The sequence below is a fragment of the Pseudophryne corroboree genome, chromosome 9 (genome assembly GCF_028390025.1).
Source record: "Pseudophryne corroboree isolate aPseCor3 chromosome 9, aPseCor3.hap2, whole genome shotgun sequence".
Taxonomy (NCBI): Eukaryota; Metazoa; Chordata; class Amphibia; order Anura; family Myobatrachidae; genus Pseudophryne; species Pseudophryne corroboree.
The window spans coordinates 66,691,857-66,716,527 of NC_086452.1; the positions used below are offsets into that span (position 1 = coordinate 66,691,857).

General features: G+C 49.0%; 1 protein-coding gene across 1 annotated transcript in view; it reads left to right on the top strand.

The window, feature by feature from the left end:
• The first annotated feature begins 555 nt into the window (after nt 1-555).
• LOC134957505 (von Willebrand factor C domain-containing protein 2-like) overlaps nt 556-24,671 on the top strand; it is a 109,993-nt gene continuing 85,877 nt past the window's right edge. Inside the window, exon 1 of the mRNA XM_063939487.1 lies at nt 556-1,182. Within this exon, the coding sequence (XP_063795557.1) occupies nt 838-1,182 (345 nt within the window). The 5' untranslated portion in view covers nt 556-837. The remainder of the gene's footprint in view (nt 1,183-24,671) is intronic.

Here is a 24,671-nt window from a genome sequence, read left to right on the forward strand (position 1 = left end):
ACAGGTATCGCGGGGGGCCTCCGTCACCGCATCGCGATGTTGATCGCATATGTTAGTACATATGCGATCAACATCGCTGCGGTAACCGGCGAGGTGCGGCGATGTATGTTAATACATCCCGCCCCCCATGCGCTATCATGCCCAGTTCCAGCTCTGGTGGCGCTAATAATAGTAATGTTATTTATATAGCCCTTTAGTGGCTGCACACGGCGAGCAATGTTTGTTCAACTTTCCATTTTTAAGGGTGCTCAGTAAATCCATCTCCGTATAAGGTCAATTAGCAGCTCATAGGCAGAAAAATGTGCAGCTTCTGAGGAAGAACTGATTCTGCTTATCTCTCACATCAGAGGAGCTTCTGCCTCAGGTTAACTCCTTGATGGTCAGGTGTGATGATAACAGGGCAGCCCTCCCAACGCTGGCATCCCTCACTCTTCTGTGTCTGCCCTGTTTGTCATCCCATTCTGATGGGTAGGAGGGGAAGGGGGGATCGGGTCACATGCTGAGAGCCAGCCCAGAGAGGAGAAAAGAATGAGGTTTGTAATGAGATCCGGGAGCCCCCTCCCTCCAGAGCCAGGAATCATAAAGTGCTGCAGCCAGAGACTCATAGAGCTCAAAGAAACTTCTGGTCTCCAAGAAGAAGCCACAGAGAAGAGGATCTGAGCCGGTTCCTATGGGTGACCAGAGATTAGAACAGGAAAATTAATTGACTTTTATCCTGTGCAAGTGACGGAACCCCGTGCCTGGCTGGGAGTCCCCGTACAGCAGAGGAGCACACTTGGGCACACGCTTGGAAGTTTTGGGAATAATAGGAATTGCCACCTATTCTGCACCTGTTTGATGGCCGGCATCAGAGTGGGCACCATGTCGGAGAGCTGGGTACTACCCTCATTGCTGTGCCTGCTGGTCATGAGTGCGATGGGCCTTTCCCTAAACCCCCAGGTGAACACCTGCGAGGCGAACGGCAGTGTCTATTATGTTGGGGAGTGGTACTTTCTGGATTCAGACCACTGCACACAGTGTGAGTGTACCCCGGAGGGCCCAGCCTGCACCAGGACAGAATGCACAGCCCTACCACCGGCATGCATGCATGTCAGCCACTACCCCACCGACTGCTGCCCTCGCTGTGAGAAGATTGGCTGTGAATACAGAGGAGAGGTGTACGAGCTTGGGGAACACTTCCAGGTACCATCACTCTGCTTCCATAATGCCCTAAAGATCGGACGTCCATTCCACCCCCTGCACTGTACCCTCTGTATTTCCTGCACCCTGGGTATTCTCTCCGCACCCGGCAGTGTACCCATAGGCACACGCAGGGGGGTTTCTGGTTGCCCAGAACCCCCCCCCCCCTCTCCACCTGGCCAGAAGCTTAAGTAATGACCACTATAGCAATAGTATATAATACAATAGCCAGAGCTGCCACCACAACATACAGTATAAGGGACAGTATAAGGGACAGTTCTGTCTCCTACTGGTTCTAGTATGTTTGTGTAGTTATTTATTATGGGATGTTTAACCTTTTGCTGACCACTTATGTTATTTATATTAGTTTAATAAATTTGATACAGCGTATAACATGCACTATAAATATTGTCATTATTAAAACAGTACTCCATACACTATCCAGTGTATAAAAAGACCAAGAGGTACATATGTATATCCAGGGTAGGTACTTCTACCGGTCCCCTAGACTCCTGCACTTGCTCCAATGTTCCACAGGGTGGGAGATTGTGGATTGCATTTGGAAACCCCCCTCTAGAAATCCTGCGTTTGCCCCTGAGTGTACCCTCTGTACCTCCTGCACACTGGGCATTCTCTCCACACCCTACACTGTACCCTCTGTACCTCCTGCACACTGGGCATTCTCTCCACACCCGGCACTGTACCCTCTGTACTTCCTGCACACTGGGTATTCTCTCCGCACCCGGCAGTGTACCCTCTGTACCTCCTGCACACTGGGCATTCTCTCCGTACCCGGCAGTGTACCCTCTGTACTTCCTGCACACTGGGTATTCTCTCCGCACCCAGCAGTGTACCCTCTGTACCTCCTGCACACTTTGCATTCTCTCCACACCCGGCAGTGTACCCTCTGTACCTCCTGCACACTGGCCATTCTCTCCGCACCCTGCACTGTACTTTCTGTACCTCCTGCACACTGGGCATTCTCTCCGCACCCTGCACTGTACTCTCTGTACCTCCTGGACACTGGCCATTCCCTCCGCACTCGGCACTGTACTCTCTGTACCTCCTGCACACTGGCCATTCTCTCCGCACCCGGCACTGTACCCTCTGTTCCTCCTGCACACAGGTCATTCTCTCCGCACCCGGCACTGTACTCTCTGTACCTCCTGCACACTGGCCATTCTCTCCGCACCCGGCACTGTACCCTCTGTACCTCCTGCACACTGGCCATTCTCTCCGCACCCGGCACTGTACCCTCTGTACCTCCTGCACACTGGCCATTCTCTCCGCACCCGGCACTGTACCCTCTGTACCTACTGCACACTGGGCATTCTCTCCGCACCCGGCACTGTACTCTCTGTACTTCCTGCACACTGGGTATTCTCTCCGCACCCGGCACTGTACCCTCTGTACCTCCTGCACACTGGGTATTCTCTCCGCACCCTGCACTGTACCCTCTGTACCTCCTGCACACTGGTCATTCTGTCTGCTCCCGGCACTGTACCCTCTGTACCTCCTGCACACTGGTCATTCTCTCTGCATCCTGCACTGTACCCTCTGTACCTCCTGCACACTGGTCATTCTGTCTGCTCCCGGCACTGTACCCTCTGTACCTCCTGCACACTGGTCATTCTCTCTGCATCCTGCACTGTACTCTCTGTACCTCCTGGACACTGGCCATTCCCTCCGCACTCGGCACTGTACTCTCTGTACCTCCTGCACACTGGCCATTCTCTCCGCACCCGGCACTGTACCCTCTGTACCTCTTGCACACAGGTCATTCTCTCCGCACCCGGCACTGTACTCTCTGTACCTCCTGCACACTGGCCATTCTCTCCGCACCCGGCACTGTACCCTCTGTACCTCCTGCACACTGGCCATTCTCTCCGCACCCGGCACTGTACCCTCTGTACCTCCTGCACACTGGGCATTCTCTCCGCACCCGGCACAGTACCCTCTGTACCTCCTGCACACTGGCCATTCTCTCCGCACCCGGCACTGTACCCTCTGTACCTACTGCACACTGGGCATTCTCTCCGCACCCGGCACTGTACTCTCTGTACTTCCTGCACACTGGGTATTCTCTCCGCACCCGGCACTGTACCCTCTGTACCTCCTGCACACTGGGTATTCTCTCCGCACCCTGCACTGTACCCTCTGTACCTCCTGCACACTGGTCATTCTGTCTGCTCCCGGCACTGTACCCTCTGTACCTCCTGCACACTGGTCATTCTCTCTGCATCCTGCACTGTACCCTCTGTACCTCCTGCACACTGGCCATTTTCTCCGCACCCGGCACTGTACCCCCTGTACCTCCTGCACACTGGGTTCTCTCTCCGCACCCGGCACAGTACCCTCTGTACCTCCTGCACACTGGGCATTCTCTCTGCACCTGGCACTGTACCCTCTGTACCTCCTGCACATTGGTCATTCTGTCTGCCCTCGGCACTGTACCCTCTGCACCTTCTGCACACTGGGTTCTCTCTCCGCACCCGGCACAGTACCCTCTGTACCTCCTGCACACTCGGCATTCTCTCTGCACCCTGAACTGTACTTTCTGTACCTCCTGCACACTGGTCATTCTCTCCGCACCCTGCACTGTACCCTCTGTACCTCCTGCACACTGGTCATTCTCTCCGCACCCTGCACTGTACCTTCTGTACCTCCTGCACACTGGTCATTCTCTCCGCACTCTGCACTGTACCCTCTGTACCTCCTGCACACTGGCCATTCTCTCCGCACCCGGCACTGTACCCTCTGTACCTACTGCACACTGGGCATTCTCTCCGCACCCGGCACTGTACTCTCTGTACTTCCTGCACACTGGGTATTCTCTCCGCACCCGGCACTGTACCCTCTGTACCTCCTGCACACTGGGTATTCTCTCCGCACCCTGCACTGTACCCTCTGTACCTCCTGCACACTGGTCATTCTGTCTGCTCCCGGCACTGTACCCTCTGTACCTCCTGCACACTGGTCATTCTCTCTGCATCCTGCACTGTACCCTCTGTACCTCCTGCACACTGGCCATTTTCTCCGCACCCGGCACTGTACCCCCTGTACCTCCTGCACACTGGGTTCTCTCTCCGCACCCGGCACAGTACCCTCTGTACCTCCTGCACACTGGGCATTCTCTCTGCACCTGGCACTGTACCCTCTGTACCTCCTGCACATTGGTCATTCTGTCTGCCCTCGGCACTGTACCCTCTGCACCTTCTGCACACTGGGTTCTCTCTCCGCACCCGGCACAGTACCCTCTGTACCTCCTGCACACTCGGCATTCTCTCTGCACCCTGAACTGTACTTTCTGTACCTCCTGCACACTGGTCATTCTCTCCGCACCCTGCACTGTACCCTCTGTACCTCCTGCACACTGGTCATTCTCTCCGCACCCTGCACTGTACCTTCTGTACCTCCTGCACACTGGTCATTCTCTCCGCACTCTGCACTGTACCCTCTGTACCTCCTGCACACCAGGCATTCTCTCCGCACCCTGCACTGTACCCTCTGTACCTCCTGCACACTCTGCATTTTCTCCGCACTCTGCACACATAGCATCCTCTCAGGACACTGCGCTGTACATCCCTCCCTATACCACCTACACACACCCAGCATCCAGTACCTATAGTACATAGCATCCTCTCAGCACACTGCACTAACCCCCATAACTCCTGCACACACACAGTTTCCACTCCACACATGGCACATACCTTCTGCACACCCAGCCCCCCCATCCCCCCCAAACACACTGCACTTACCGCTATGTACCCCCTGCACACCCACCATTCTCTTTACACACTACACCCGCTTGTACCCTTTGCATACCTGGCATCCTTTTAGCTTACATTGTACCCACCTGTAAATGCTGGACACTTAGGGGTAAATGTACTAAGGTGGGAGGTTTTTTTTGCTAGAACTGGTGATGTTGCCCAAAGCAACCAGATTCTATCTACTATCTACTAGAAGCAGGTAGATAAATGTTAAGTCGAATCTGATTGGTTGCTATGGGCAACATCCCCAGTTCTAGAAAAACCTCCCACCTTAGTAAATTTACCCCTAGACACCCAGCGGGTATGGTTCATTTTCAGAGGCGGATTGGCCATAGGGTTTACAGGGAAGATTCCGGTGGAACGACGCACCCGCAGGGCCTGTTTTGTTTGAGAACATGTGGTCCTTGTTATAGACATAATGAATAAGATGCAAAATAATTTGCATATATGAAAATTACTGCCACTTAGCCTGTGATTGCAGATGATCTAGTGTATGCTCTGTCTGCTTGCTTGGCTGACATATAAGATTGAGTGAATAGTGATTGGGATACGGTTGGTGTAATAAGCAAGAAAATATATCTTTCTAAAGAATGATATAGTTCCCTAAATTCTGAAGGTGTATCATATAATGTGCTCATAACATACCTCCCAACTGTTCCGATTTTCGCGGGACAGTCCTGTTTTTTGGGAACTGTCCCGCTGTCCTACCCGCGGGCCGCAGTGTCCCGCGGTGGGGGGGTGGGGGCAGTTGGGAGGCTCTGTCTCTCGCTGCCCTGCTTAGCAGAGCAGCGGTGAATATTCTATTCACTGGAGTCAGAGGGAGAGGGGGCATCCAAGCGGCTCACAGAGCGCTGGGTATGCCCCCTCAGTGATGAAAACGGGGTTGTGGCTCGCGATCGCGGGTCCTCCCGTGAAGCCACACCCCTTTTCTTAGAACACGCCCCTTTTTATGGAGCGCGCACGGCTTTGCCGAGCGTGTGTCCCTCTTTAGAGAAGTTAAAAGTTGGGAGGTATGTCATAATATTTAGTTTTATTTCTTTTTAAACTTCCCCCTTGGTCCTGGACATGCCCACTATCTGGAAAGTCTTGGGGGGGGAGGGTGCTGCTGCCATGGCCCATGTGCTGCCCATGTGGGGCCACTAGTACAATTTTTTCCAGGGCCGTTTTTTGTTCCCGAACCGCCCCTGGTCATTTGGTCGACAAGACTTAGGTCGACAGTCATTAGGTCGACCACTATTGGTCAACATGCATTAGGTCGACATGAACAAGGTCGATATGGCAAAACGTCGACAGGAGTTGTTTTTTTGTGTCGTTTTCTTCGTAAAGTGACGGAGAGCCCCAATTAGTGCACCGTGTCCCCTCGCATGCCTTATTTTGCCCGCCGTGCTTCGGGCAAGGTGCCTCACTCCGCTACCGCTTCGCTTGGCACAGGTTACTGTTCCCAGCCGTACTCCACGTGGATCGTAAAGTATGAAAAAGGTCAAAAAATGAAAACATTTAAAAAAGTGAAAAACTCATGTCGACTTTTTCCCATGTCAACCTAGCACATGTCGACCTAATGACCATGTCGACCTAGTGACAATGTCGACCTTATGCATGTTGACCAATAGTGGTCGACCTAATGACTGTCGACCTAAGTCTTTTCAACGAAATGACCGTAAGCCACGCCCAGCATCATAAGCAAACGCAGGGGGGGTTTCTGGTTGCACGGGAACCCCCCTACTCTTGGCCAGTGGCACAAATTATGACAATAGCAATAGTATTTAATATGATTACTATAGCTGCCACCACAAAATTCAGTTTAAGGGATTGAGCTGCTGCACATGGCTCAGTGGTAGCAGCTTCTTCTACCAAGTTTGCTATGAGTATGGATCTGAGTCCTCAGTCAGTGCACTGGACCAGAGAGTAGCTACCAGGAAGAAGAGACAGGAGCCTTACCATGAGGTGGGAGAATGTGTGCTTAGAAAGTGTAGTTCTGTCTCCTACTGGTTCTATTATGTTTGTGTATTTATCTATTATGGGATGTTTAACCTTTTCCTGACACTTATTTTATTTAAATTAAATATCTTTCCTATATTATTGACCATCTATAGTGTTCATTATTAATACTGTATTCCATACACTATCCAGTGTATAAAAAGACCTATGTGTACATGCATTAATGTCCAGGGTCATTACCATGTTCTTCTACTGCTCCCCTAGACTCTGCAATGTCCCATACAGCGGGAGATTGTGGATTGCGCTTGAAAACCCCCCTCTAGATATCCTGCGTTTGCCACTGAGCATCCTTTCCACACACTGCATCATACCCAAATCTATGTATCGGTTTAATGGGGCAGATGTATTAACCTGGAGAAGGCATAAGGAAGTGATAAACCAGTGATAAGTGCAAGATGATAAATGCACAAGCCAATCAGCTCCAATATGCAATTTGACAGTTAGGATCTGATTGGCTGGTGCATTTATCACCTTGCACATATCACTGGTTTATCACTTCCTTATGCCTTCTCCAGGTTAATACATCTGCAATGTTAGTTAGGTGCCTGCTGTCATTTGCTGCTGTGCTTCTTGATATGGCAGATGAGACTGTTGGGGGCTGCACTGGGTGATACAAATGAGACCTCTATCAGTAACTGGATGTTTCCATATTCTGGGCTAATCCTCGAAGCCTGGCTCTGGTATGTCCTGGTCTCTACTGTAGGAAATAGAAAGGAGAGAGATCGCCATGAATGTCATGAAACGTCAGCCTTTGTTTCTGGCCAAATATGGTGAATTTACAGGAATTGTAGAAGCGATATAACGAGTTCCTATAATTGGTTGTGAAAATCAGACATTACCGGAGAAAGTTATCAAGCATATTATTATCTGGGATCTGCTTATAAAAGTTTGTGTACTGTGCAAAAGTGGGATCCAGTCCCCCTCCCCGCATAAGTGGGATCCAGCCCCCCCCCCCCCCCCCCTCCCATGCCACTCCAGTGCCCACTCCACTAATAGGTTTACTAATACACGCAGCTGGTTAAAAAAAGCTAAATAGCATAGTAAATGCAGAATAAAGAGTAGGCCGAGAAGATATAAGAGATCTGTACAACCTGCCTGTATGGTAACTCCAGCCCTGAGCGTTATATGACTCCAGAACCACAAAGTACAGACAGTAAAAAGTTGATGAATGATCCAAGTAACAACAGTATAATAAGAGAAATCCCCTCCGCACTCTCCCAGGAGGGGTGCAGGTGTGTACTTTATCTTGCTATAAGTGGCTAGTGTTCACAGTAGCCACAGTTCAGTAATATGCAAGTTGTATATTTTCTGTTCGAGCTCTGTTATAATTAGATGTTATGTAGAAAATGCATCCCACTCCCTCTTCCACCAGTGTGTCTTCTCACTAGCCCAATAATAGGACATTTTCCCAGTATAAGGGCTGGAGTAGCATGGAGCTCTAGCAACACAGAGCACTGGGGCATAGTATAAGTACTAGGTACCCCGCACATGGAGTACTGAATGCTGCATGGGGCAATTATTGTCAATTTATTTATTACCAGTCATTTATATAGGTGGTCATTCCGAGTTGTTCGCTCGCAAGCTGCTTTTAGCAGCATTGCACACGCTAAGCCGCCGCCTACTGGGAGTGAATCTTAGCTTCTTAAAATTGCGAACGAAAGATTTGCAATATAGCGAAAAGACTTCTCTGTGCAGTTTCTGAGTAGCTCGAGACTTACTCTGCCAGTGCGATCAGTTCACTGCTTGTCGTTCCTGGTTTGACGTCACAAACACACCCAGCGTTCGGCCAGACACTCCTCCGTTTCTCCAGCCACTCCCGCATTTTTCCCAGAAACTGTAGCGTTTTTTCCCACACGCCCATAAAACGGCCAGTTTCCGCCCATAAACATCCACTTCCTGTCAATCACACTACGATCGCCTGAACGAAGAAAAAGCCGTGAGTAAAATACCTAACTTCTTAGCAAATTTACTTGGCGCAGTCGCAGTGCGAACATTGCGCATGCGCACTAAGCGAAAAATCGCTGCGATGCGATGAAATTTACCGAGCGAACAACTCGGAATGACCACCATAGTGCGCACATATTCCACAGTGCTTTACAGAGAATATTTGGCCATTCACATCAGTCCTGAGTGGAGTTTACAATCTATATTCCCTACCACACATTCCCACTAGGGTTAATTTGGTTGGATGCCAATTAATCTTCCAGTACTGCCTATTTTTGGATTGTGGGAGGAAACTGGAGTACCCAAATAAAACCCACATAAGTACGGGGACATCATACAAACTACACACAGTTAGGGCCATGGTGGGAATCGAACCCACAACCTCAGTGCTGTGAGGTAGTAATGCTAACCATTATATTATCCCTACTGTCCAAGTGTAGTATAAGTCTAGTATTTACTACAGAATACTACATAACTAGGATATGCATTACAGAGAACATGAGACGCCAATACTAATACTGGTTAGTATGCAGTATTATATGGATTACAGAAACACACAAGTATTTAGTACTGAATTATGTTTAATACTGCAGTAGTACAGGGATTACAGAACACTGGGGGGAGTTAGTACAAAATATTGATTAGCACTGCAGTAGTATAATGATTACAGAGTACATAATAAATTACTAGTACTGAATACTGGTTAATACTGTGGTATTATAGAAATTACAGAACAGTGGTGGAATTAGTATTTAACTGAATACTGGTTAGTAGTACAGGGGTATTATAGGAAGTACAGATGAGATGTTAGAACTGTGTACTGAATACGTTTGTATTATTATACTGATTACAGAGTTCTGGAGTAAAACTGAATACTGTTTAATACTCAGAGTACTAAGAGGTATTATACTGATTACAGAGCACTACAGGAATTAATACTACAGCATTTTACACTGCAACATTTCAGATGTCGACATTGTGAACCTGTCAGCCATTTGAGGGTGTTGACCTTGTTCCTTCAACAATTTGAACCATATAATAATTCGTGGTGTCAGCAAGATGATTATCGAGTATACAATGAGTTAGTTCTGAATACTGGTTACTAGGTCAGCGGAAGGTCAGCGGGGGTCGGCTGACTGCGCAGCGTGACCTGTGACTGCGCGTCACGCTGCGCAGGGGGAGCCGGAAGGAAGGAGCCGGGCAGCGTCTGAGCGTCCTGAGGCAGCTCAACGCTGCCCGGCTTTGATCCCTCAATCCCCGGGATTGGAGCTTCCAATCCCGGGATTGAATCATGGACAAGTTTTGGCCTAAATCCCGGGATCCCGCCGATCCCGAGACCGGGATTGGCCACCCTATTGGTTACTATTGGGATATCACACTGATTAGAGGGCATGATTAGTTAGTACTGAATGCTGTCTAGTACTGCAGTATTATACGGTTTATAGAGAACACAAGGTATTACTACTACTGAGCACAAGGTATTACTACCGAACACTGCTTAGTACAAGTATGTTACAGGGATTGTTAGTACTGTTTATATACTGAATTGTAATTGGATATGCGAGTAAATGAGGAGTTAGTATTACATAATATTGGTTAGTACAGAAGTATTATACTAAGTAAAGTACACAAGAAATGAGTACTGGAAGAGTTTTATACTGGGGTATTTACTAGAGATGAGCGGGTTCGGTTCCTCGGAATCCGAACCCCCCCGAACTTCAGCTTTTTTACACGGGTCCGAGGCAGACTCGGATCTTCCCGCCTTGCTCGGTTAACCCGAGCGCGCCCGAACGTCATCATCCCGCTGTCGGATTCACGCGAGACTCGGATTCTATCGCGAGACTCGGATTCTATATAAGGAGCCGCGCGTCGCCGCCATTTTCACACGTGCATTGAGATTGATAGGGAGAGGACGTGGCTGGCGTCCTCTCCGTTTAGATTAGATTAGAGACACTTGAGTTGATTGATTTACTACTAATTTTGGGGAGCATTAGGAGTACTCAGTACAGTGCAGAGTTTTGCTGATAGTGTGACCACCAGTTTTATTTTAATCCGTTCTCTGCCTGAAAAAAACGATACATACCATATCTGTGCTCAGCCTCAGTGTGCTGCGTGATATATCATCTATGTATATCTGACTGTGCTGAGTGCTCACTGCTCACACAGCTTAATTGTGGGGGAGACTGGGGAGCAGTTATAGCAGGAGTACAGTGCACACTTTTGCTGCCAGTGAGTGACCATATCTGTGCTCAGCCTCAGTGTGCTGCATGAGATATCATCTATGTATATCTGACTGTGCTGAGTGCTCACTGCTCACACAGCTTAATTGTGGGGGAGACTGGGGAGCAGTTATAGCAGGAGTACAGTGCACACTTTTGCTGCCAGTGACCACCAGTATATTGTCTGCCTGAAAAAGTTAAACACTCCTGTGGTGTTTTTTTTATTTTTTATTCTAACTATAAACGCATTCTCCTGACAGTGTCCAGCAGGTCCGTCATTCATTATATTATATAAATATTTACCTACAGTAGTGTTATATATATTTTTTTTCATCTCTATCATCTTTATCATCTCTATATTAGCAGACGCAGTACGGTAGTCCACGGCTGTGGCTATCTCTGTGTCGTCAGTGCTCGTCCATAATTGTATACCTACCTACCTGTGGTGGGGTTTTTTTTTCTATCTTCTTCATACTAGTAGTTTAGGAGTCTGCTGACAGTGTCCACCAGGTCCGTAATTATATTATATACCTACAGTAGTAATATATTTAGTATATTATCTATACTAGCAGACGCAGTACGGTAGTCCACGGCTCTGGCTATCTCTGTGTCGTCAGTGCTCGCCCATAATTGTATACCTACCTACCTGTGGTGTTTTTTTTTTCTATCTTCTTCATACTAGTAGTTTAGGAGTCTGCTGACAGTGTCCACCAGGTCCGTCATTATATTATATACCTACAGTAGTAATATATTTAGTATATTAATATCTATACTAGCAGACGCAGTACGGTAGTCCACGGCTGTGGCTATCTCTGTGTCGTCAGTGCTCGTCCATAATTGTATACCTACCTACCTGTGGTGGGTTTTTTTTTTCTATCTTCTTCATACTAGTAGTTTAGGAGTCTGCTGACAGTGTCCACCAGGTCCGTCATTATATTATATACCTACAGTAGTAATATATTTAGTATATTAATATCTATACTAGCAGACGCAGTATGGTAGTCCACGGCTGTGGCTATCTCTGTGTCGTCAGTGCTTGTCCATAATTGTATACCTACCTACCTGTGGTGGGTTTTTTTTTTCTATCTTCTTCATACTAGTAGTTTAGGAGTCTGCTGACAGTGTCCACCAGGTCCGTCATTATATTATATACCTACAGTAGTAATATATTTAGTATATTAATATCTATACTAGCAGACGCAGTACGGTAGTCCACGGCTGTGGCTATCTCTGTGTCGTCAGTGCTCGTCCATAATTGTATACCTACCTACCTGTGGTGTTTTTTTTTTTTCTATCTTCTTCATACTAGTAGTTTAGGAGTCTGCTGACAGTGTCCACCAGGTCCGTCATTATATTATATACCTACAGTAGTAATATATTTAGTATATTATCTATACTAGCAGACGCAGTACGGTAGGCCACGGCTGTAGCTACCTCTGTGTCGTCAGTGCTCGTCCATAATTGTATACCTACCTGTGGTGGGGTTTTTTTTTCTATCTTCTTCATACTAGTAGTTTAGGAGTCTGCTGACAGTGTCCACCAGGTCCGTCATTATATTATATATACCTACAGTAGTTATATATATATTTTTTTTATATCATTAATTATCATCTCTATACTAGCAGACGCAGGTGGTCATTCCGAGTTGTTCGCTCGCAAGGCGATTTTAGCAGAGTTGCTCACGCTAAGCCACCGCCTACTGGGAGTGAATCTTAGCTTCTTAAACTTGCGAACAACGTTTTCGCAATATTGCGATTACAAACTTCTTAGCAGTTTCAGAGTAGCTTCAGACTTACTCGGCATTTGCGATCAGTTCAGTGCTTGTCGTTCCTGGTTTGACGTCATAAACACACCCAGCGTTCGCCCAGACACTCCCCCGTTTCTCCAGCCACTCCTGCGTTTTTTCCGGAAACGGTAGCGTTTTTTCCCACACGCCCATAAAACGGCCTGTTTCCGCCCAGAAACACCCATTTCCTGTCAATCACACTACGATCGCCAGAGCGAAGAAAAAGCCGTGAGTAAAAATACTAACTTCATAGCAAATTTACTTGGCGCAGTCGCAGTGCGGACATTGCGCATGCGCACTAAGCGGAAAATCGCTGCGATGCGATGAAATTTTCCGAGCGAACAACTCGGAATGACCACCGCAGTACGGTAGTCCACGGCTGTAGCTAGCTCTGTGTCGTCAGTCACTCGTCATCCATAAGTATACTAGTATCCATCCATCTCCATTGTTTACCTGAGGTGCCTTTTAGTTGTGCCTATTAAAATATGGAGAACAAAAATGTTGAGGTTCCAAAAATAGGGAAAGATGAAGATCCACTTCCACCTCGTGCTGAAGCTGCTGCCACTAGTCATGGCCGAGACGATGAAATTCCATCAACGTCGTCTGCCAAGGCCAATGCCCAATGTCATAGTACAGAGCATGTAAAATCCAAAACACAAAATATCAGTAAAAAAGGACTCAAAAATCTAAAATAAAATCGTCGGAGGAGAACCGTAAACTTGCCAATATGCCATTTACCACACGGAGTGGCAAGGAACGGCTGAGGCCCTGGCCTATGTTCATGGCTAGTGGTTCAGCTTCACATGAGGATGGAAGCACTCAGCCTCTCGCTAGAAAAATGAAAAGACTTAGGGGTATATGCAATTCACGGCGAATCGCGGCAAATTATCGCCGTTTTTTAATTCAACACAATTCGACAGGTGATTTCCGGCAGGTGGCTGCCGGAATTCACCATATTCAATGAAAAACGAATTCGACATTCCCGCGGGCGAAAAACGGCCGATTTGCCGGATTTTGCCGCGATTTAAAAAAACGGGAAAAAATGGCGTGGGGTCCCCCCTCCAAAGCATAACCAGCCTCGGGCTCTTCGAGCTGGTCCTGGTTCTAAAAATGCGGGGGAAAAATTGACAGGGGATCCCCCGTATTTTTAAAACCAGCACCGGGCTCTGCGCCTGGTGCTGGTGCAAAAAATACGGGGGACAAAACGAGTAGGGGTCCTCCGTATTTTTCACACCAGCATCGGGCTCCACTAGCTGGACAGATAATGCCACAGCCGGGGGTCACTTTTTTACAGTGCCCTGCGGCCGTGGCATTAAATATCCAACTAGTCACCCCTGGCCGGGGTACCCTGGGGAAGTGGGGACCCCTTCAATCAAGGGGTCCCCCCCCCAGCCACCCAAGGGCCAGGGGTGAAGCCCGAGGCTGTCCCCCCCATCCAATGGGCTGTGGATGGGAGGCTGATAGCCTGGAGTAAAATGTCTGAATATTGTTTTTTTCCAGTAGTACTACAAGTCCCAGCAAGCCTCCCCCGCAAGCTGGTACTTGGAGAACCACAAGTACCAGCATGTGGGAGAAAAACGGGCCCGCTGGTACCTGTAGTACTACTGGGGAAAAAATACCCAAATAAAAACAGGACACACACACCGTGACAGTAAAACTTTAATTCATACGTCGACACACACATACTTACCTATGTTCACACGCCGACATCGGTCCTCTTCTCCATGTAGAATCCACGGATACCTGAAAAGAAAAGATCAATATACTCACTGTTTGTCGCTGTTTGGGGAGTATTTTTTGGAAGGGCCATCCTGCGTGACACTGCAGTGCCACTCCTAGATGGGCCAGGTGTTTGTGTCGGCCACTAGGGTCGCTTAGCTTACTCACACAGCTACCTCATTGCGCCTCTTTTTTTTCTTCTTTGCGTCATGTGCTGTTTGGGGAGTATTTTTTGGAAGGGCCATCCTGCCTGACACTGCAGTGCCACTCCTAGATGGGCCAGGTGTTTGTGTCGGCCACTAGGGTCGCTTAGCTTACTCACACAGCTACCTCATTGCGCCTCTTTTTTTTCTTCTTTGCGTCATGTGCTGTTTGGGGAGTATTTTTTGGAAGGGCCATCCTGCCTGACACTGCAGTGCCACTCCTAGATGGGTCAGGTGTTTGTGTCGGCCACTAGGGTCGCTTAGCTTACTCACACAGCTACCTCATTGCGCCTATTTTTTTTCTTCTTTGCGTCATGTGCTGTTTGGGGAGTGTTTTTTGGAAGGGCCATCCTGCGTGACACTGCAGTGCCACTCCTAGATGGGCCAGGTGTTTGTGTCGGCCACTTGGGTCGCTGAGCTTAGTCACACAGCTACCTCATTGCGCCTCTTTTTTTTCTTCTTTGCGTCATGTGCTGTTTGGGGAGTATTTTTTGGAAGGGCCATCCTGCGTGACACTGCAGTGCCACTCCTAGATGGGCCAGGTGTTTGTGTCGGCCACTAGGGTCGCTTAGCTTACTCACACAGCTACCTCATTGCGCCTCTTTTTTTTCTTCTTTGCGTCATGTGCTGTTTGGGGAGTATTTTTTGGAAGGGCCATCCTGCCTGACACTGCAGTGCCACTCCTACATGGGCCAGGTGTTTGTGTCGGACACTTGGGTCGCTGAGCTTAGTCATCCAGCGACCTCGGTGCAAATTTTAGGACTAAAAATAATATTGTGAGGTGTGAGGTGTTCAGAATAGACTGAAAATGAGTGGAAATTATGGTTTTTGAGGTTAATAATACTTTGGGATCAAAATGACCCCCAAATTCTATGATTTAAGCTGTTTTTTAGGGTTTTTTGAAAAAAACACCCGAATCCAAAACACACCCGAATCCGACAAAAAAAATTCGGTGAGGTTTTGCCAAAACGCGTTCGAACCCAAAACACGGCCGCGGAACCGAACCCAAAACCAAAACACAAAACCCGAAAAAAATTTCCGGTGCACATCTCTAGTATTTACATGATTGTCAACTACATAATGTGTTTGTACTAAATATTGGCTAGTACTGGAGTATTATATGAATTACAGAGTACACAAGGTGTTAGTACTGAATACTAGTCAGAACTAGGGTAATATATGTATAACAAACTACTCTATGAGATTACTGAATGCTTGTTGTTACTAGTAATACTGCCATATTATTACAAAGTAATGGAGGTGTAAGTACTGAACAACTAAATGGGGTGTTTGTACTGAATACTGGCTAGTACTGTAGTATTATACAAATTACAGAGTACTTGAGGTGTTAATACTGAATACTGGTTACTGCTGGAATATTATACTAATTACAGAGCACTACAGGAATTAGTTCTGAATGCTAATTGTTACTGAAGTATTACATTGAATTCAGAGTACAAAAGGAGCTATTTCCAAATACTGCTTTGTACTGGGTATTAGTACTGAATATTTTTATAGTACTGTCTGTGGTGTTATAGGGATTGCACTGTAAAACTATATAGACACTTTTTGTGGCTGTATAGATTTAATCTGCACCCTTGAGAAACCCAGGGCTGCTATGGAAGGGTTTTCTCCACACCGGCTGCTTCATGGAACCAGCGAGGAGTACCTGTAGTATTGGCCTTTGTCTGCGTATACGTGTTGAGCTTTGACCTGAAAGGGGACTATTTGTGTGGAGTGTGTTGGTTCCTCAGGTTCCACACCAGCGGTTGGCAATTATTTCAGCTGGGGGGCCGCTTAACACTTCCAGTGAATAGTCGAGGGCCACACACACAATATCTTGTAAATCAGGTCTGAACTGTGCATGCACCGAAGTCCCTACCCCCCTTCCCCTGAACCTATATAGCAGTCCCTACCCCCCTTCCCCTGAACCTATATAGCAGTCCCTACCGCCCTTCCCCTGAACCTATATAGCAGTCCCTACCCCCTTCCCTGAACCTATATAGCAGTCCCAACCCCTTCCCTGAACCTATATAGCAGTCCCTACCCCCCTTCCCTGAACCTATATAGCAGTCCCTACCCCCCTTCCCTGAACCTATATAGCAGTCCCTACCCCCCTTCCCTGAACCTATATAGCAGTCCCTACCCCCTTCCCTGAACCTATATAGCAGTCCCTACCCCCCTTCCCACCCTTCCCTGAACCTATATAGCAGTCCACTCCCTACCCCCTTCCCTGAACCTATATAGCAGTCCCTACCCCCCTTCCCACCCTTCCCTGAACCTATATAGCAGTCCCTACCCCCCTTCCCGCCCTTCCCTGAACCTATATAGCAATCCCTCCCCCCTCCGTCCCCTCCCCTGAATCTATATAGCAGTCCCTACCCTTCTTTCCCCCCACCTATATAGCAGTTTTTATCTGCCTACATCCCCCTCAGCTGAACCCATATTGCAGCTTAAGTACAGATCCATTTCAGGTACTGGCTGGGCAGGGGGTTTACCTTTACTTCACAGTGGAAGATGATCCGCTGCCTGATCCTCGCTGCCCGTGCTTCACGGAGTCGCTGCTGCTGCCCGCTGCCCGGAGTCACTGCTGCTGCCTGCCACTCGCCGCTCCTGCTGTGGCTCCGCCCCCCGTGCCGCCCAGCGCATGACATCACAGAGGAAATCCCGGTCAGCAGACCCTGTGACATGACTGGGCTTTCCTCAGCGGCGCCGCGTCTGGTAGCAGTGTAGCGCAATGACAAGCGGCTTAGCCAGTCGGGCCGCTTGTCATTGCACACTGATGGGAGACAGCAGGCCAGGCAGGATCGGTTCGCGGGCCACATGTGGCCCGCGGGCCGCAGGTTGCCCATCCCTGTTCTACACTTTAAAATGCTTTGTGTGAGCAAATAACACTATTGTCATTCATTTCTCTGTCCTGTGGGAAATATTCTGTGAAGAGAAGCGGGGTTTCTGGATGATCTAAATTTGTGCAGAAGTTAAACAAGGACAGCGAGACTCACATTTAGGCAGTGGCGTAACTACTGCCCCCGCAGCCCTCGCGGTGGCTTGGGGGCGCCGCCACTGATTTAGAGCTGATTGACATGCGGACGAGCGTCCGCATGTCAATCTGCTGTTTCCTCTCTTTCCCTGCTGTAAGGAGGGACACGGAGGGCACAGCGCGCCGCGCGCGCCTCTCCCGTGTCCATCCTGCGTCTCCGTCTGGTCTAATAATGGAAGTGCCGTTCGTGAGCTCTGATTGGCTCACGAACCGGCACTTCACGGAGATGCAGAAGGGACATGAGAGAGGCGCGCGCTGTGCCCTCCTTGTCCCTCCTTCACAGCAGTGGGGGGGGCACTGAGGGGGCATATATGGAACTGGGGGGGCACTGGGGGTGCATGTATGGCACGGAGGGGGCACTGAGGGGGCATTTATGGCACTGGGGGGGCACTGAGGGGGTATATATGGCACTGGGGGGGCACTGTGGGGGCATATATGGCACTGAGGGGGCATATATGGCACTGGGAGGGGTACTGAGGGGGCATATATGGCACTGGGGGCACGTGAGCACCTGGCACTGTGGGGGAATATCTGGCACTGGGGGCATATGTGGCACTGGGGGGGGCTATATTTGGCACTGGGGGCACGTGAGTACCTGGCACCGTGGGGGAATATCTGGCACTGGGGACATATGTGGCACTGGGAGCACAGCCCTAGCAACAAGCACTACCCCCTAGCAACGAGCATGACACCCAGTGCATGAAACCCCTGGCAACGAGCATGACACCCAGTGCATGAAACACCTGGCAACGAGCATGACACCCTGAGCATGAAAACCCCTGGCACCGTGCATGGAACCAAGAGCATGAAACCCCTGGCAACGAGCAGGTAATTTAAAAGTAATTAGAAGCCTTACTGTAGGACTTAATGTGTAATGGGCATTACGGTGTGTGGCATAATGTATCACGGACATTGCGGTGTGTGTCATAATGTGTCACAGGCATTACGGTGTGTTGTATACTATATCACGGGCATTGTGGTATGTGGTATAATGTCTCAGGGTCATTGCAGTGTGGCATAATGTATAACAGGCATTGCGGACAGTATGTGTCAGGCATTACTGTGTGTTGTATACTATATCACGGGCATTGTGGTATGTGGTATAATGTCTCAAGGTCATTGCAGTGTGTGGCATAATGTGTCACAGACATTGTATGTGCTATAATGTATCAGGGGCATTGCAGTGTGTAGCATAACATATAACGGGCATTGCGACTCCTGTCGTCATGTGTCACAGGCATTACGGTGTGTGCCATAATGTGTCACAGGCATTACCGTGTGTGGCATAATATGTCGGGGGCATTATGGTGTGTGCATATTGTGTCATGTGCATTATTGTGCGTGGAATAATGTCTAAGGGCCATTGCAGTATGTGGCATAATGTATACTGGGCATTACTATAAGGAGAAAAAATTACAATGTAAGGGGCATGAATCAGGATTATTTTTCTTTTCTGTGGTGGCCAACGTCTGGGCGTGCAGGTTGCAAAACTGGGGTATAAGGAAGCCTTTTCCTGCAATGCCACGCCCCTTTAGCAAAGCCACGCCCATTCCAACAAAGCCACACACCCCTTTTTGGCGCATGTTTGTCCCTTTCATAGTGCCAATTATGGGGGATTGAGGGGGGTTGGGGGGGCGGGCAGTGTTCGCAAATACGCGCTATAGCGCGTATTTTACCTGGATCTGAAGGCGGGGACTCACTTTTCAAAAATGTGAGGGTCCCCGGGGACGCGCTCCACTGCAGCGACGGCACTTCTTGCCCGTACACAGCGGACGTGGAGCCTTACCAATGGCAGTCTGGCGGTGCCCCCTCCCCCTCCTGGTCACGTGCAGTGGCTTCACACGGGGGCCGGGCAGAGAGAGAAGACGGCTCTGCGGCTGCTGTACGGGCTGCGGGCGGGCGGTGACTCGCCAAGACCTGCAGCTCCCTTCCAACCCGATATCTGCCTCCCTCTCGGCTGCCTCCAGTGTGCTCTCCCGCGATCTGTGTGAGGGAGAGCAGCGGTGACCGGCCAGGAACCTCACCTCCAGCCCCTGCCGTGCTCTGCCACCATATTGCTGCCGTGAGAAGAGCGGGCTGCACCATTACCATTAGGTGTCCCCAGCATCCCTACGGACGCCCAGCTAGCGGGCCTGTGACAGGGGAGCCAGTTCCCGAGGTGCCCCTCCCCCCCCCCCCCCTCAAAATTCTTCTCACTTCTTTTACCCGACGGAAACAGCGGTGACAGCACATGGCCCTGGTGGTGCGGAAGGTACGTGCTCTACCTGGCGCAGTGTGTATAACGGCGTGCTCTACCTGGCGCAGTGTGTATAACGGCGTGCTCTACCTGGCGCAGTGTGTATAACGGCGTGCTCTACCTGGCGCAGTGTGTATAACGGCGTGCTGTACCTGGCGCAATGTGTATAACGGCGTGCTCTACCTGGCGCAGTGTGTATAACGGCGTGCTCTACCTGGCGCATTGTGTATAATGGGGTGCTCTACCTGGTGCAGTGTGTATAACGGCGTGCTCTACATTGGCGCAATGTTATAACGGCGTGCTCTACCTGGCGCAGTGTGTATAAAGGCGCGCTGTACCTGGCGCAGTGTGTATAACGGCGTGCTCTACCTGGCGCATTGTGTATAACGGCGTGCTCCACCTGGCGCAGTGTGTTTAACGGCGCGCTGTACCTGGCGCAGTGTGTATAACGGCGTGCTGTACCTGGCGCAATGTGTATAACGGCGTGCTCTACCTGGCGCAGTGTGTATAACGTGCTCTACCTGGTGCAGTGTGTATAACGGCGTGCTCTACCTGGCGCAGTGTGTATAACGTGCTCTACCTGGTGCAGTGTGTATAACGTGCTCTACCTGGTGCAGTGTGTATAACGTGCTCTAACTGGCGCAGTGTGTATAACGTGCTCTACCTGGTGCAGTGTGTATAACGTGCTCTACCTGGTGCAGTGTGTATAACGTGCTCTACCTGGTGCAGTGTGTATAACGTGCTCTACCTGGTGCAGTGTGTATAACGTGCTCTACCTGGTGCAGTGTGTATAACGTGCTCTACCTGGTGCAGTGTGTATAACGTGCTCTAACTGGCGCAGTGTGTATAACGTGCTCTACCTGGCGCAGTGTTTATAACGGCGTGCTCTACCTGGCGCAGTGTGTATAACGTGCTCTACCTGGCGCAGTGTATAACGTGCTCTACCTGGCGCAGTGTGTATAACGTGCTCTACCTGGTGCAGTGTGTATAACGTGCTCTACCTGGCGCAGTGTGTATAACGTGCTCTACCTGGTGCAATGTGTATAACGTGCTCTACCTGGCGCAGTGTGTATAACGTGCTCTACCTGGTGCAGTGTGTATAACGTGCTCTACCTGGCGCAGTGTGTATAACGTGCTCTACCTGGTGCAATGTGTATAACGTGCTCTACCTGGTGCAGTGTGTATAACGTGCTCTACCTGGTGCAGTGTGTATAACGTGCTCTACCTGGCGCAGTGTGTATAACGTGCTCTACCTGGCGCAGTGTTTATAACGTGCTCTACCTGGCGCAGTGTTTATAACGTGCTCTATCTGGCGCAGTGTGTATAACGTGCTCTACCTGGCGCAGTGTTTATAACGTGCTCTACCTGGCGCAGTGTTTATAACGTGCTCTACCTGGCGCAGTGTGTATAACGTGCTCTACCTGGCGCAGTGTATATAGGAGGTTCTACCTGGTGTAATGTGTATATGCGGCACTACAGTGTGGTGTAATGTGAATTGGCACTATTGTGTTGTCACGCCCCTTCCCCATGAAGCCATGCACCTAAATTTTTGCGGCGCGCCTGCGGCGCGCACCGCCTGTGGTTTCGTTTCTGGGAGGTGGAGCTCCAATTCACTTTCTGCCAAAGAGCACCAAAATATCTAGTTACAGCTCTGGGGCAGAGTGTCCTGCATGCTACACAGCCCAGCAGCACTGTCACCCCATGCCCCCACCTTGCAACACTTCTGTAGTGTCCAAATAAGATTAATATTAATAAAAACCTTAATTCCGATGGGACCCAGAACAGAACCGGTAGGACCCCAATTTTAAAAGTGAGGGGTCCCTGGGACCCACTTTTTTTTGGGCTCAGCGCGATCACTTGGGGGAGAAAAACTTCTAGTTACGCCACTGCATTTTATTTTAGGTACACTTATTTTACTCCAACTGTGTTTGTTCTCCGGTGTTTAAATCCATTTGGATCGTTTGGTTACATTTTACTGAACTCTTTGACATAAATTATAAACACACACAAATCTTTTATGTAAAGTTGTAGCCCCCAGAACTTTTTCAGTACAGATTTTGCAAAGTATTACACATATTACACATTACACAGTATTACACATAAACTGCTATGATACTTTCCTTTAAAACAATGGCCCTCATTCCGAGTCGTTCGCTCGGTAAATTTCTTTGCATCGCAGTGATTTTCCGCTTAGTGCGCATGCGCAATATCCGCACTGCGACTGCGCCAAGTAAATTTGCTATGAAGAAAGTATTTTTACTCACGGCTTTTTCTTCGCTCCGGCGATCGTAGTGTGATTGACAGGAAATGGGTGTTACTGGGCGGAAACACGGCGTTTTATGGGCGTGTGGATAAAAACGCTACCGTTTCTGGGAAAAACGCGGGAGTGGCTGGAGAAACGGAGGAGTGTCTGGGCGAACGCTGGGTGTGTTTGTGACGTCAAACCAGGAACGACAAGCACTGAACTGATCGCAGATGCCGAGTAAGTCTGAAGCTACTCTGAAACTGCTAAGAAGTTTGTAATCGCAATATTGCGAATACATCGTTCGCAATTTTAAGAAGCTAAGATTCACTCCCAGTAGGCGGCGGCTTAGCATGAGCAACTCTGCTAAAATCGCCTTGCGAGCGATCAACTCGGAATGAGGGCCAATGTTTTAGTGCTAATTAGTTTTTTTATTCTAATTATATTGAACCAAAAATAGACACACACAAATATAGCTGGATCCACCATCCGCTCTCAGATCTTATAGGAAGAACTGTGACGAAGTGATTAAAGAATTGAACCTTAACAGCCCCGATTAGTAGGAGGTGGCTTAGAGTCTCACCTCCTCTGGGTTAGTTACAGTATGTAAACTGTTTTATTATCTGTGAAGGTCATTAGGACCAATTTACAACCAATGTACTATGGCCCTCATTCCGAGTTGATCGGTCGCAAGGCGAATTTAGCAGAGTTACACACGCTAAGCCGCCGCCTACTGGGAGTGAATCTTAGCTTCTTAAAATTGCGACCGATGTATTCGCAATATTGCGATTACTAACTACTTAGCAGTTTCAGAGTAGCTTCAGACTTACTCTGCCTGTGCAATCAGTTCAGTGCTTGTCGTTCCTGGTTGACGTCACAAACACACCCAGCGTTCGCCCAGGCACTCCCACCGTTTCTCCGGCCACTCCTGCGTTTTTTCCGGAAACGGTAGCGTTTTCAGCCACACGCCCCTGAAACGCCGTGTTTCCGCCCAGTAACACCCATTTCCTGTCAATCACATTACGATCGCCGGAGCGATGAAAAAGCCGTGAGTAAAATTACTTTCTACATAGCAAAGTTACTTGGCGCAGTCGCAGTGCGAACATTGCGCATGCGTACTAAGCGGATTTTCATTGCGATGCGATGAAAAATACCGAGCGAACAACTCGGAATGAGGGCCTATGTGTTTAGTGCTCATTAGACAGTGAAAGTGCCTGATTGTCCTGGTTTAGTGTAACGTTTACACATTAGTCTCAGTTATTGAGCCCTGGGGGCTGCACATAGGGGGTAATTCCAAGTTGATCGCAGCAGGAAATTTTTTTAGCAGTTGGGCAAAACCATGGCCCTCATCCCGAGTTGTGCGCTCGCTAGCTGCTTTTAGCAGCTTTGCACACGCTATGCCGCCGCCTACTGGGAGTGAATCTTAGCTTCTTATAATTGCGAACGAAAGATTCTCAAAATTGCGATTACACACCTCTTAGCAGTTTCTGAGTAGACTTACTCGGCATCTGCGATCAGTTCAGTGCTTGTCGTTCCTGGTTTGACGTCACAAACACACCCAGCGTTTGCCCAGACACTCCTCCGTTTCTCCAGCCACTCCCGCATTTTTCCCAGAAACGGTAGCGTTTTTTCGCACACACCCATAAAACGGCCTGTTTCCGCCCAGAAACACCCACTTCCTGTCAATCACACTCCGATCGCCTGAACGAAGAAAAAGCCGTGAGTAAAATACCTAACTGCATAGCAAATTTACTTGACGCAGTCGCAGTGCGAACATTGCGCATGCGCACTAAGCGGAAAATCGCTGCGATGCGAAAAAATTTATCGAGCGAACAACTCGGAATGAGGGCCCATGTGCACTGCAGGGGGAGGGGGCGGGCAGATATAACATGTGCAGAGAGTTAGATTTGTGTGGGTTATTTTGTTTCTGTGCAGGGTAAATACTGGCTGCTTTATTTTTACACTGCAATTTAGATTGCAGATTGAACACACCACACCCAAAGCTATCTCTCTCTGCACTTGTTATATCTGCCCCCCCAGCAGTGATCATGGTTTTGCCCAACTGCTAGCAAAGTTCCTGCTGCGATCAACTCAGAATTACCCCCTTAGTTAGCACTTGTTGTCAGGTCCGGTTTATAAGGAGACAGTTGGCATAAAAGGTAGGGAATTAAACGAATGTTCTCCTTGGTTACTTTAAATTAGTAAATGTAAGCTTTTACGACTGCAAGGACACAATCAAGCCGCAGGCACAAAGCGACTAAAGGGCCCTACACATTTAACGATCCACCGCCGAGCTGCCCGATGGCGGATACGGCCGATGGGTGATCCGGCTCCA